Source organism: Biomphalaria glabrata, chromosome 6, assembly GCF_947242115.1.
Source record: "Biomphalaria glabrata chromosome 6, xgBioGlab47.1, whole genome shotgun sequence".
NCBI lineage: Eukaryota > Metazoa > Mollusca > Gastropoda > Planorbidae > Biomphalaria > Biomphalaria glabrata.
This window is the reverse complement of record NC_074716.1, coordinates 4,215,121-4,228,632: the sequence shown is the minus strand read 5'-3', so window position 1 is coordinate 4,228,632 and position 13,512 is coordinate 4,215,121. Positions and strand designations below refer to the sequence as shown.

Here is a 13,512-nt window from a genome sequence, read left to right as displayed (position 1 = left end):
ATTCGCGGCTCATACTAAGAATGACGTCAAATTTGTTTTATAATGCCGTTTATGTGTTGTTCGTTTTTAAAACAGCCACACTTTATTTACTAATCAAATAAGTTGGCTTATTATCATGTTCCACATAGAAATAAAGGTTCTTGACTCCCTTCTCTTTTTTTTTTTTTTTTTGGTAGATTCTACATTAAAAATGTTAAAATTTAAAGGTCAGGGTACTAATCAATCGGAGAAACACTGAGGGCTCTAACGTAGGTAAAGAGACATTTTTCAACTTTCGGAGTGGGACAGATTTTACACTTTTTGACGACATTTCGTCGGGCCAGATGGAACCACGTCGCGGGCCGGGCCGTATTTTGGGCATCCCTGATCTATATTTACTGGAATGTTACAGATCTAATAATACTAAAATTTCGGTAAAGATAAAAAAAAATCTAGAATTACTTAAATATTTAAAGGATAGCTTTGGTGTCACCAATCAAAATAAATTATATATATAATATATAAGGCAAAGCAATGATAACAAACTACATGTATTGGTATTCTCGATCTTGTTATCTATTTGTCATTAATTAATTATTATTAATTGAGGGACAATGAAATAACGACATGATATTTTACAATTTGCATTATTCTTAATCTTTCTTAAAAGAAGAGCAGAGCTGCCAATAAAGTTAATTTTTCAATTATTTTTTTAAAGACAATTTGTGCATTCCTGATGTGAATCTTATAGATCAAGATTCATATGACAATCTGTATGCACTTTTTCTGTCGTAGCAGGTCATATGATACGATTGTGATTAACATTACCGATACTTGAATAGTGTTATTGTTAAGCTGTTTACTTAGCAATCTTAAACAAGCTGTAATAGGCTATCCGGTGCCGGTACATTAAGAATGGAAGCCATATATTATTTTCTTACGAATATAGATTTATAAAAAAAAAATAGAAATTCAAATGACTTATTTTCAATTGTTTTCCTTATAACTAGATCTAGATCTATTTCGCGATGTTCTATTTAGTATTTAAGTCCGTGAGAAAAAAAATAAACGTTTGTAAACTCCATCGACAGCACTAAGAGTCTTTCACAGCCACCGCTCTAGGTCTACTTTTTTTTATTGTAATCAAAATAAAGAAATATAGTTATTTTTCAACTCAGTTCTATAACAATGTAACCATATTTGAATTCGTATAGATCTATTCTATATTGAATTAAAACTATAGTAAATAAGGTGTAAAATTAACGGAATCGCGTGTTGAAGAGTTGTCAAGTAGTCAATTTTGATGTGCATCCTCTGTTTCCAGCCAGCAGCATAAAGATGCCGTCCGTTGTTCTCAAAGTTCTTGGGTTAACATTAGGCCTATTCTTTATATTTGTTGGAACAATAAAGTTGACACCCTCTGTCAATGCAGATATTTATAAAGAAATGGTAGATCTTTAAATAAAATTGAAAAGATCTAGTTCTAGAGTCTACTTAAATTTAATCATTAAATAATTAAATCTAGATCAGTAGATCATCAGACAGATGATCTCAATCTTGAATCTACTCTTGACTCTTCTCTTGTCTCTACAGTAACTTACGTTTATCGAACAAGTTAAGCTCATTCGCGTACATTTTTTATGTTTGAATTTGTGTATCTCCGTAAAAATTAGACCTAGAAAAAAACTGATTGTATCTGTGAACTCCTCATCCATTTTTCTTAAAAAGTAGACATGTTTTATTCTATTACTACTCATAGTTAAACTTATATTTGATGTTAAAATGGGTCATGTTGATGATTTCAAAAGCTTAAATTATCGAACACTTTTTTACCTTTATCTTATCTTATCGAACATATTAAGAACTTATCGAACACACGAGAAGTATGGTGTTTTAAAAGTGTTATAATCTTAAAATTTTGTGAAAAGTATGGTGTTTCAAAAGTGTTATAATCTATATTTTTTTTATTTATATCATTTTCTTTTTACGCCATGTCAAGAAAGACAGATTTTTAGTCATTTTCAAATGGTCCACATCGAAGGAATCTATCACTGATCAGCTCTGCTTAGAAACTGACGGTGCTAAGCCCAGTAACACAATACCGTAGTACTTATTTAGGTCTAAGCTATTTTGAGACATAAGGCCATTAATAAATTAAATCCAGATATTATTTATTTGAGGGAGAGCCTAATAAGCTTTGGTAGCCAATAGATAATCCCGCACTCCCCAAGTCATTGCAGGACACAACAGTTTACTTGGTTGACCTAAAAACAAAACATACGGTACGCAGCCCTACGTAACTAGCCGCCGATCTAGCACGCTCAGTGTATGTAACAGCCCAAAAGTCAGTGCTAGATATTTTTCGATATCGGCGGGGAAGGGGGGGGGGTGCTGAAAAGCTATGGTAGCTTGCAAGCTGTGTTACCTATAGATGTAGATAAATCCGCCCTCCCTAAACCACCTGGTTGATCAAAAAAAAAACACAAAAAACACCGTATTTTAGATCACGCTTAGTATTTGTCACATACACACACAAACAACATATCTATATATACTGCGTATCTATCATGCCTAGTGTTTGTGACCTAATTAGCGGCTTGACCGTAGGTACTTGACTGATGGCTCCTCCCCCTTTCCCCTCAACATTGTTCTTACTACAACTTGAACAATGTTTTGGGGCCGTGTTGATGGCCTGGTTTACACCTGTGTGTTACGCTATCACTGACCTTTTTTTTTTGTTGTGTGTTAGTCTGGTGGCTGCGTTTGGATTGAGTCTTGATATTTGCGTTGTTACTTTGCACTGAAAAAGTGTGAATGTTGGAGAGTGGAAGCGCGGGTAAGGGGGGTGTAGGCAGAATAAGAGAGTGGTTAAATGTGTTATTGTTTTTATTTTGTGTATTTGTGATGTTTCAAATGAGTGTCTTTGTAGCGCATCATGAGCTTTATCATACTTTATGGCAAAAATATATATATATATAATTTTATAGACCCGGCGCCACACGTCTAGATCGAGAAGCACAACTGACTCTTGTATTTGAGGCTGACGTCAAATTCTAATGGTCGATCAATTATTGATGATCTCTGGATACAGTGTCTTGACTGTTTCTCCCCCCCACCCCCGACCTTTTTTTTTTTTTACCTGCCCAAGACATTTTTATTTCAAAATACCATATCTGCATTCTATACCTCCCCCTTTGCCCTTTCGTTTTATTAATATCTCTTCACATCAAGCACATGCGCTAGGTATTGGTTTATAACACATAATTCAGAAGTTAATAGAATGGGGCAAATTCAGAAGTTAATAGAATGGGGCATCTGAAAAAGAAACTACAACTGAATACATTCCAGTCTGTCCTATTTGGCGGACTTGCACAGATGCTATTAGCATCAAGCTAAAATATGTGTCATAAAATCAAGCTTTTAAAATGGGTACAATTAGTGCATATCGATGTAAATCTATTTACTTAAAAAAACATATAGCACATTTACGGTAAACCACAAATAGCTGATACAAATTGTAACATATGATTAATTTATATCTGTACTTTGCATTACATTATTTTAAAAAATAACAATTAAAAAATATATAATTTAAATATTTTGTCTTCTTTGGGTTATATCCCTTTGATGTTTATTTTTAACATTAAAATGGCGTTCGATATCTTACGAAGCTGAGATTGCTTATATAAAAACTGCTATTATCGAACACCCCCTTTTTAAACCTCAATTTTCATGTTTAGGTAACAAAGGACACTTTCAAATAAATAGTTGTAAATATTTCTCAGCCTAATTAGAAGCGTATTATATAGTTTTTTTGAGCTGAAGCATCATTAGCATTAAAAAATACCCTTAACCCGAGACTCACTCCACTCTTCCCAAGAGTTCAAAAAATGTGAAATTTTTATACCAATATTACCAATGCACTTTGAATATAAGTAAAAAAATGATCCTCGGGTGAAAATGAAACTAATTATAACTTAACTATAAAGAAATGGACGATGCACAATAAGAATGGACTAGTTTCTTTATAATCATCGAAATATAGGAGAATTTTAAAAAATACAATGGGCTGTTCGATAAGTACCTTAAAACGAAGGTGTTCGATAGATGTAAGTTACTCTACTGACTCATTACTCATTGACTGTAGTCTGCTGTAGTCAGTCTAGTTACTAGTCTTCAAATATTCAGTTGACTCAATTTGAGTTATTATAAATATAATTATTCATTTATTGAGTTATACTTAAGACTTAACTTAATTAATTCAGGCTATTCTCATTATAATTATAAAATGATTATTTATGTATTGATTGTGTTACACATGTACTAGTCTAGTACTAGTAGATCTATAATAATAATATTCATGATCACACTCCCACTATCAGTGACTATCAGTATCTGTATCTGCAAGTCTTTTACTTTTCACACTTTTACTCATCACTCTAAACTGAGACTCACAGTCAATTGAGTCAATTAATTTCATTCATGATTATCATCATCATTCATCATGCTAAATTTAATTAAAATTAATAATAAATTGATTTAAAATATAAAAAAATTATGTAATCCTTAAGATTCCAGATGATTCCATAATCAATGATATCTTTCATCTACTTATCTACTCAGTCAGACATACTGAGTAGATCTATTACTATTAAAACATCATCAAAATCAAGGCTCTAGTCACTCTAGACAGTCTAGAGACAATAGTCTCACGACCTCATCGTGAGCTCTAGCCTCATTTTATAATAACTTACTTATTCTTATCTAGAAAACCAATGACTTGGCAGAATTCAAGTCAATGGTTAGGGTAGGACTTAAGACTTAATCATAATCTTTTTTGAAGTCTGAAATTTATAAGATAAGTTTTGTATAATCTAGATTTACTTGACTTTAAAAGTTTAAAGTAGATCTATTTAATCTAGACAGACAAATAGAATACACCGGTATAAAAAAGAAGCCAGCATTACTGTATTTAAATTTTTATAGATCTACAATATATATGAGTTAAAACTATGATAGACAAGGAGTGAAATTAACATTAGTACTAATTGCAAAAAAAACCTCCTGCACCACTAAGTTGTGAAACAATTATAAATGTTAATATAATAGGTAAATCATTTTTCACAATTTAAGATAATTTGTATTGGTCCAAACAAATGGAAATTCAGTTTGACTACAATTGACCACCTCAGTGTTACTGCTATATTTATACATTTGATTATTTTATCATTATTTTGTTGGGAGTTTCATTTCATTCTTTACTTTTACTGGGGTTTTTTTTTTCAGAGAAAAATCTATATTCGAAATTCCAAAGTTTTCCCCCTTGTGAAACAGACGGGATGGAAACCTAACCCACATACTTACAGAAAAACAGTTGGATCTACAGAAATAATTAGTGGAGCATTTTTGGCTTTTCTCCCAGGTAATTCTGAAACAGTTTATTGAATTTAAAAAAAAAATATTTTTTTTTGTTTTGTTTTCTGTTTTTCTCTTAGATGATTAGAATTTATTGATTTCACATTCATTAAATTATTTTTCTTGTTCTTAAATTGGGGTTTAGGGGTCAGATTACAGTATGTTCTTGTTCTCAGATTAACCATGCAGTGGTTTCCTGGTCAGGCAGTTCTCCCTGGTTTTGTTTTAATAGAATTTGTTGTTTCCGATTTTCATCAACTTCTGAAGCATGCATGGTCTCATTCTGTTGTGCATTCCTCAAATGAAATGAGTGAATAGTATACTCGTATACAGAATATTAGCATTTATATATTCTACCATTTACTGAGTAACCTACCTAACAACAGGATGGTAAAATGTATATTTTTAAGCTGTTTATCCCTACTCCATTTTCTAAACTTCGTGAAATGTTGATGTGATATTTTAGACAATGGGCTATAATAAATAGGTCTGGGGGATGGACAGCATTTTTGTTATGCATCTGTTGTTTCTAATATATATTTTAGCAATAGCATCATATTGCTATGATTTGGACCAGTTATTGATATTGTACTTTGCTTAATAAAAAAAAATAAACCTTATATTTTGTGATGTCTTTTGCTTAGGTCCTCTCAAGGAATTGGCAAACATCATTCTCCTGCTTATCACAATGAATGAGATTTATGCTCACTATGCCCTTGATGAAGGCCTAGAGAAAATGAGCCCCGCCATAGTGTTTTCTCTTCTTTTAACATGTCGGCTGGTCATTTTCCTTCAATCTCTCGCTGCTGAACCCAAGTCTGTGTTTGAAAAAAGCCAACTGGAACCAACCAGTACTGCAGCGACGGATAAAAAAGAATTACGAGGAGATGATAAGAAGGACCAGTGATTAAAAGACTTTGTGTCTGTTTGTGTATTAGTGACTTTCATAAGCCTACTGTTTGACAACCTTTCAAAAGAACTCATTCAGATTTCTTTCACTTGATGTTCAGTATAGATGACAAGAGGATTTTTTTTTTCTTTGGTGAGAGTGATGGTTTATTTCAGATTCGATTATTTATTAACATATACATTGCATTTCATGAATTATACTCACTTTGATTGCACTGTTACATATTCATTTATATATATATGAATGTCCAGATATATGCATTTGATCAGGTTTAAAAAAAAAAGTGTTGTTTAGTAGTGAGACACTTATTATTTGTAGTGTGATATTAACTATTTAACAAAATGCTGCTCTGTTTATATTGATGGCTAACTATTTTGTGTCACTGAGTATGCATTAAGTATATTGAAGAAAAAAGACTACACTTAATAATAGATGCTTGTGAATTGTGTTACCTTGAAACATTGAACTAACTTTTCCTTTTCAACTCATATGGCAACTATTTATTTGAATCGACACTTTTCTTTTAGTAATATTTTATAAGAATTAAATTAGATTTATTTATTTGATTAGGTAAGATTGTGTTTAAGTAGCTTCGTCTGTGTGTGATTTAGTCAATGCACATTGTCTGGAGTCGTCATTAGAAAAAAAAAATAGTGTTGTGTGGACATAATGAAATTTAGTAAAAATTGTTTCCTGGTCATGGGGTATGTGCCCTGGACTGTCACTCAGCTTGATGGTCCTGGGTTCATACCCTGCTCTCTACCATCCCCATTATCCTCGTGGGGAAGGTTTGGACTAGGAAGTAGACAAGCAAGCATTTTTTAACTAATAGTTGAGTTTAGTTTCATTCAAGATTAGAGGAGTCAGTTATGCTAGTGGTGTGATTTCACCATTTTCATTTGCTAACTTTTACCCTGTTTGAACTCTGGCTATTAAAAACATTTCCAGTATAGCAGCATCAGTTATATGTTTCATTTCGTATTTCACATTTCATTAACTAGCATATATTAAAAGCATTTATTGTTCATTAAATTATGAATGTTCATATTTTAGGTCTAACTGAAATAGTTTTAATCCATCAACATTAAGAACAGAACTTCTCTAGCCCTAGCCTAAAGAGAAGTTGGTGTAAAGATTATCTATATATGCATTCAAAGGTTCATGAGGGTTTCCTGTGGCTAGCACAATGACTTAAATATATTTTCCCTAACATACAGTAAGCATATTTTTTTTTTACCTCACATAATACTAAAATATCAATCTGTCATTTGAACTTAAGATGCTTGGTACTGCTGTCAAGCACTTTTCTCCTTGGTCCTTAACCTATTCTGTTTAGTACAAGAATGCATAATAGTTTTTGCAATATTTTTTTGTTTGGGGTAGATGTTACTTGAATTTTAAAATATTGTATGTAAAAACTAGGTAGAATTGAAAAACTTTGAGGATTAATTTTGTTGTTGTATTGATTTTTTTATTGTTGTTTTCCTGCTAAAACTGTGTTGTGTGTCTTCAACAAAATAATCAGTGCTATTGCAATAACTCAACTGATCTTTGGTTTTAAGGCGTCTAAAAAACATCATCTGTAACTTAACATTCGTGGTATTGATGCTGTGACAGTAAGCTTAACCAAATTCCTCCACTTCTCCTGGTCAGCAGCTGTTCTTAACAGGATATCAAGAGAGAGTCCAGCCCATTCTTTAATGTTATCCAGCCAGCTTTTCTTTGGATGACTGTTTCTTTGTGCTCCCTTCACTGTACCTTGAAGAATGACTCTTGTCCTACAATATGACCAAACCAGCTCAGCTTGCGTCTCTTCATTCACAGTGTTGAGTTCTTCTTCCCTTTTGACAGATAGAGTGTTGACTTGTTTTCTAATCGTGGTATCTGACACCCAGCATTTTTCTGTAGCATTTACTCTCAAAGACTTGGATTCTTCTTTCAGCCTCAGCATTCAGTGTCCAACCTTCACAAACCTATAGGACTATAGAGATCACTAGTATTTACTCTCAAAGGCTTGGACTCTTCTTTCAGCCTCAGCATTCAGTGTCCAACTTTCACAACCGTATAGGAGTGCAGAGACTACTAGTTAAGAATACAGTTTTGATTTTACTGGGAATCTGATTTACTTTTTCAGATTTTCCACAGTTTGGTCATGGCAGCTGATGCCAAGCTTAAACAAGTTTTTAGTTCTTTTGTTGATCCTCTGTCTGGTTATGTTTGACCCTGCCTAAGAATTTAATTGAGTCAACTACTTCTAATGTTTGGCCATTCAACTGTATGCAAGGTATTCAACTGCATACAATTGAATCTAGAAATATTTGAGGGAATCATTTTGTGGCTGTATTTGTGTGAGAAGAACTCTTTTGTTGTAATCTTGTTGTCGTGAAATCATTGTATAAATGTGTTCCCACTCACCATCCGTTTCTGACCTTCACCTTGGTCAATGTTCTATAACTGATATGGGTTTAGTACTCGATCATTACTACTTTTATAATTGTTTAGTTATACTTGATATGCCTAAAGTTTGATTGGTGTACAAGGTTTTAATTGCAGTGAGTAAAAAAATGGTTCCCAATTGTTTGTTTTGATGGGTTTTTTTTTCCTATGAAGATGACTACTTGGAATCTTTCCATTGGAAAATATGTGTTAATAAATCTGTATAAGCAAAAGTAGCTTCATTGATATGGCCATGAGCCTTAGTTGTAGCACTGCTTTTCAGCATTTTATTTCTTAATTTATTTTTTTCTTAGTTATCATTTGTTTAATGATTTATTAATTTTGTATTTTTACAATGCTAATATCAACTCACTCTGCCTGTCTGCCTGGTAAAATTTTTTTGGTCCGTTATTTCTCACACACCCCAACAGTGTAAAATTCTTGTACCTGACAAAACAAAGCTAAATTTTAAAAAATAACCAATTAGCTCATTAACTATTGCTGATGAATTATTTTGATTGGTATCAAACAAGGAAAAGATATCGTAGTTGACAGACATGGTGGTATAAGTTGAGTTAGTCCCCTTGAGCCCTGAGTGAACAAGTTTTTTTGTTTTTTTTTTGCTTTTAAAAAGTAATCACAGTCCTGTCACATTCACCCATTATTCCCCCCCCCCCTTTTTTTTTTTCCAATCCCATATGGTCCATAGTGATAGGATCATCATAGTGCATTGAAAAAGCTAAAAATATGAAATAGTGCTAAACAAAAACACAGATTTATTGTTATTGTAGATCTTTTTACAAATTTTATCCCATGACTGATCCAAACTATGATACACTTAATATACATAATTTTTGTTAAAAGTGGTTTTTATGTTTTTCTTGTTGTTTTGTTATTTATTTGAGCATCTCATAAGCAAATGCATTCTAGAGTATTATTGCTGCATCGACAGAGAGCCCTCCAACAAAATTATATGAAGTTAGCATATCAGATATATTTTGTATTGCATTTTTTTAGAATGTATTCCTCTGGTTATAAATCTCTTTTATTTTTTTTTTTCTCTATGTTGTGAATATGCTGGAAATTGGCTTTTTTTTTTCTTTTAAGTATTAATATGAATGGAACTTCTGGGATGATTTCTGCTTGCTGTCACACCCTTTCCTATTTGTCTCTGACTTCTCTATTGCTCTATACAGAAAGTTGTTTAGTCTTCATTGTCTGTTATTAGTTGATTGTACTTTTACTAGGCCTGTATACAAGTCGCAATGCCCTAGTCTGCAGATACCGGGTACTATGAAACCAATGATTCTGGCATTAAATAAATATAAAAATGTTTTCCATTGTATTATGTAGTAATAAAGTGCATAGGTAAGAATAATTTGTAATAAAACTTTCTGTAAAAAGACAAGGCCTCAATACCTACACATAGTTACAATATAAATATATTATGAGTGTGACTTTATTTAATTTTTTTTTCTTCAAAAATACAAAAATGATACCATAGTGGTTGTAAAAATGTATAATTTTTCTCTTTATAAAAATGCATTTAAATATATATGTTTTTTGTTGATTTGTTTTCACATTACAGTAAGCATTAAGGTTGATGTGTAGGGTGGGCTTTTTTTATACCTCGTACTATAAAAAAAAACTAAATTTCTTCATCGTGATCAGTTCTCATTGTAGTCTGTTTTATTTATATTTAAATTTGTTGTTGCTTAATTTAGAGAAATTTAAATACTGCATGATGTATATAAATAGATACTACATAATTTGTAAAAACCATCATTATATGTTTTTTTAAATTACAATATACACACACCTACTGACTTATAAAACCTCACACACCTGTAACAGACCAAAGGAACAAAATCAATTAACATTGCAAACCAGTTGTAAATGTATAACTTAAAAATAATTATTATTTTTTCTGGCTGGTCTAGTGAGTTACCAAATTAGTCTGGAGTTTTCTTCCATCCACAGTCGTCTTATGGCCTCAATTGTTAGCAATTTTAATATGGGGGGTGGGGTGAAGCCTACTAAGTAAACAAATAAATATTTCTAATTACCTGTATGTGTTATAATTGTTGATGACTGCATACCTCAGTAATCCTTTGCAGTGAGCTAAATCAAGAACCGGCAAATGTGATAATTTTCGAAGGTAGTGACCAGCTTAGACATAACTTTAAAAAAAAAAAATGTATTGGCTTGACAATAACAACTTGCAGCAACTGGCAACATAAGGTCTTTATAGGCTTGAACAATTATGGTCTCTTAATTTTCAAGCTCATAGACCCTTGAAAACCTGCTGAGGTCATCTCTACCTAGTTGAGACAGCAAACTCTTGCACTAATATTTAAATCATGTCTAGTAACAGTGATTGTGATGTGTTGCAGAATTCTCTCATTTTTAGTGAGACCAGCAGACTTTTTTTCATGACTCCTTTTCTGAGTATGAATTCAAGTATGGCTACCAACTGTGGATTTCTTTGATGATGATAGCAGATTGAAACTAGATTATAAAGCTATTATAATTACCAGTACTAAAATATTTAAATTCATTATTGAAAAGTGATGTTGGCATTTTAGTTGTACGATTTCTTTGAGGACTCAATTTGCTCATATGTTATCGCAACAATGGATAATGGCTTGTGTAATTTATCATTGATCTGTAGTCTATTACCAGTATTGAAAAATTGTGTGACTGATAGACTGTTTAGCAACGCATGTATTATGTATTCCATGTATTATTGTGCTTGATGTCCAGATCTGTTGATTATACTTTTGTTTTAGCACCTGCTAAGAGAAATAAAAATTGTTTTTATAAAAAAATGTTGTTTTTTTTTGTTTTTTTTTTTTTGCTTTTGGAAACTTTATAAATATTTTTTTCATTTTGTAAAATTATGCTACTATATAATTATATTAGCATTATTCTAATCAACATTGAATAGATATTATCAGACCAACAATTACCATTCACATTTGATTAAAGTAACACCTTAAGTAAAGTCACTAAATTTAGAAAGTCTTCAGGAAAGAGGACTAAAAAGTAAGGTAGCAATTATACATAAAACGCTGAACCATAATCTTCAAATACAAAATACAAAAACTAATAAAATTTCATTGAAAGACACAAAGAAAGATAAAGGGCTATTAGATAATTAGAGCATGGAATAGGTTGCTTTTAGTCAGTCAGGAAAATCAATGACTTGGCAGAGTTTAAGTCATCGATTAATATCCATGACTAGATCGACCTATGGACATGCGTAGGGCGTAATCGTCATCTTTTTTGAAGGAACGTCTGTATTTTATAAGATAAAACTACAGAATTAATTATCTAAACCTTACAATCTACATTGTTTACCATATAAAAACAAAAGGCAGGCAGACCACGAACACGGTGGCTTGATGGTGTAGAGGCAAAGAGCTAAGAGACCAGGCTAGAAGACGAAATGCACAAGACATCCGAATAGAAAGATGAAACAGGCCAGTGCCCTCTATAGAGGCTGTAGTGCCACTGGAATGTACAAGACATCGGAATAGAAAGATGAAACAGGCCAGGGCCCTCTGGGGGCTGTAGTGCCACTGGAATGCACAAGACATCGGAATAGAAAGATGAAACAGGCCAGGGCCCTCTAGGGGCTGTAGTGCCACTGGAATGCACAAGACATCGGAATAGAAAGATGAAACAGGCCAGGGCCCTCTAGGGGCTGTAGTGCCACTCGAATGCACAAGACATCGGAATAGAAAGATGAAGCAGGCCAGGGCCCTCTAGGGGCTGTAGTGCCACTGGAATGTACGTAATAAACTGTTACGTAACAAGCCAAAACATCTTTTTCTAAGACCAACAGTTAGGAATTCAACAACAACAAAACACCTTCAGATGAAAGTCCCGGTCTTCGCAGGAATTTAAACGTGTGACCCCTCTGGAAGCTAAACATGTTACCAGGAAACATGCCCATATTACAGAATGCCTTGCTATCAGGGGCGGACTGGCTATATGGGCATTCGGGCAAATGCCCGTTGGGCCGTTACCTAAATGGGCCCGTAGGCCACCGAAAGGGCCGCATGGATACCACTACGACACGTATTAAATTGTTAAAGGTTTTGTAATAGTCTCTTCTAAAAGTGATCCTTTGAACGTCGTTTAAAGAAATCTTTCACAGACTCTACAGTGTAATACTAATTTAATCGAACACCTATTCCGAAATAATGTAATAGCTTACAGCCGTAGACAGTGCTACTAGTAGCGATTAAAAAGCAATATATGGCCTACATTTCTTATAAAGATATTAAGCATGTTACAGTTATCGATACATTATCATACTTAACAATGATTTTGAGGACAGATAGACATATTATAGAATTGGATGCCCATCATATTATATACAGATTTTTGGGCCGGATTGTATAGCAGTGCCCTGGCCGATTTTGACATCCAGTCCTCCCCTGCTTGCTATCTTCATTTTATCCAATCTAAGAAGCACCAAATTAGTCCAATACATCACACATTAAATCATGAGAAATAAAGTTAAAAGTTTTTTGACAATCTCTAATGCTGTCATCTAATCATCTTTCTTAATGATTAATTTTAAGACAGAAAATCGTTAATGCTTGGTGTGACGTCTTTTTTAAGGTTACTGATAATACCTATACGCAATTTTACGCATATATGAGATTATATGCCAGTAGAGATCTACCGGTACTGTATTTGGTTACTGATAAACTCTAAATTTTATCTACCGTACTGTATTTGGCGAAAAACAAAAGTGACAC

The 13,512-nt window shown here is 32.9% G+C and overlaps 1 protein-coding gene across 1 annotated transcript; it reads left to right on the top strand.

Annotated features, from left to right (window-relative positions):
• Positions 1-1,272: 1,272 nt before the first annotated feature.
• LOC106080052 (novel acetylcholine receptor chaperone-like) lies at positions 1,273-10,656 on the top strand. Its single transcript, XM_056032972.1, has 3 exons — positions 1,273-1,428; positions 5,266-5,401; positions 6,039-10,656. Exons 1-3 carry the CDS (start codon positions 1,318-1,320, stop codon positions 6,299-6,301), a joined length of 510 nt encoding a protein of 169 aa, XP_055888947.1. The 5' UTR covers positions 1,273-1,317; the 3' UTR covers positions 6,302-10,656.
• The last annotated feature ends 2,856 nt before the right edge of the window (positions 10,657-13,512 follow it).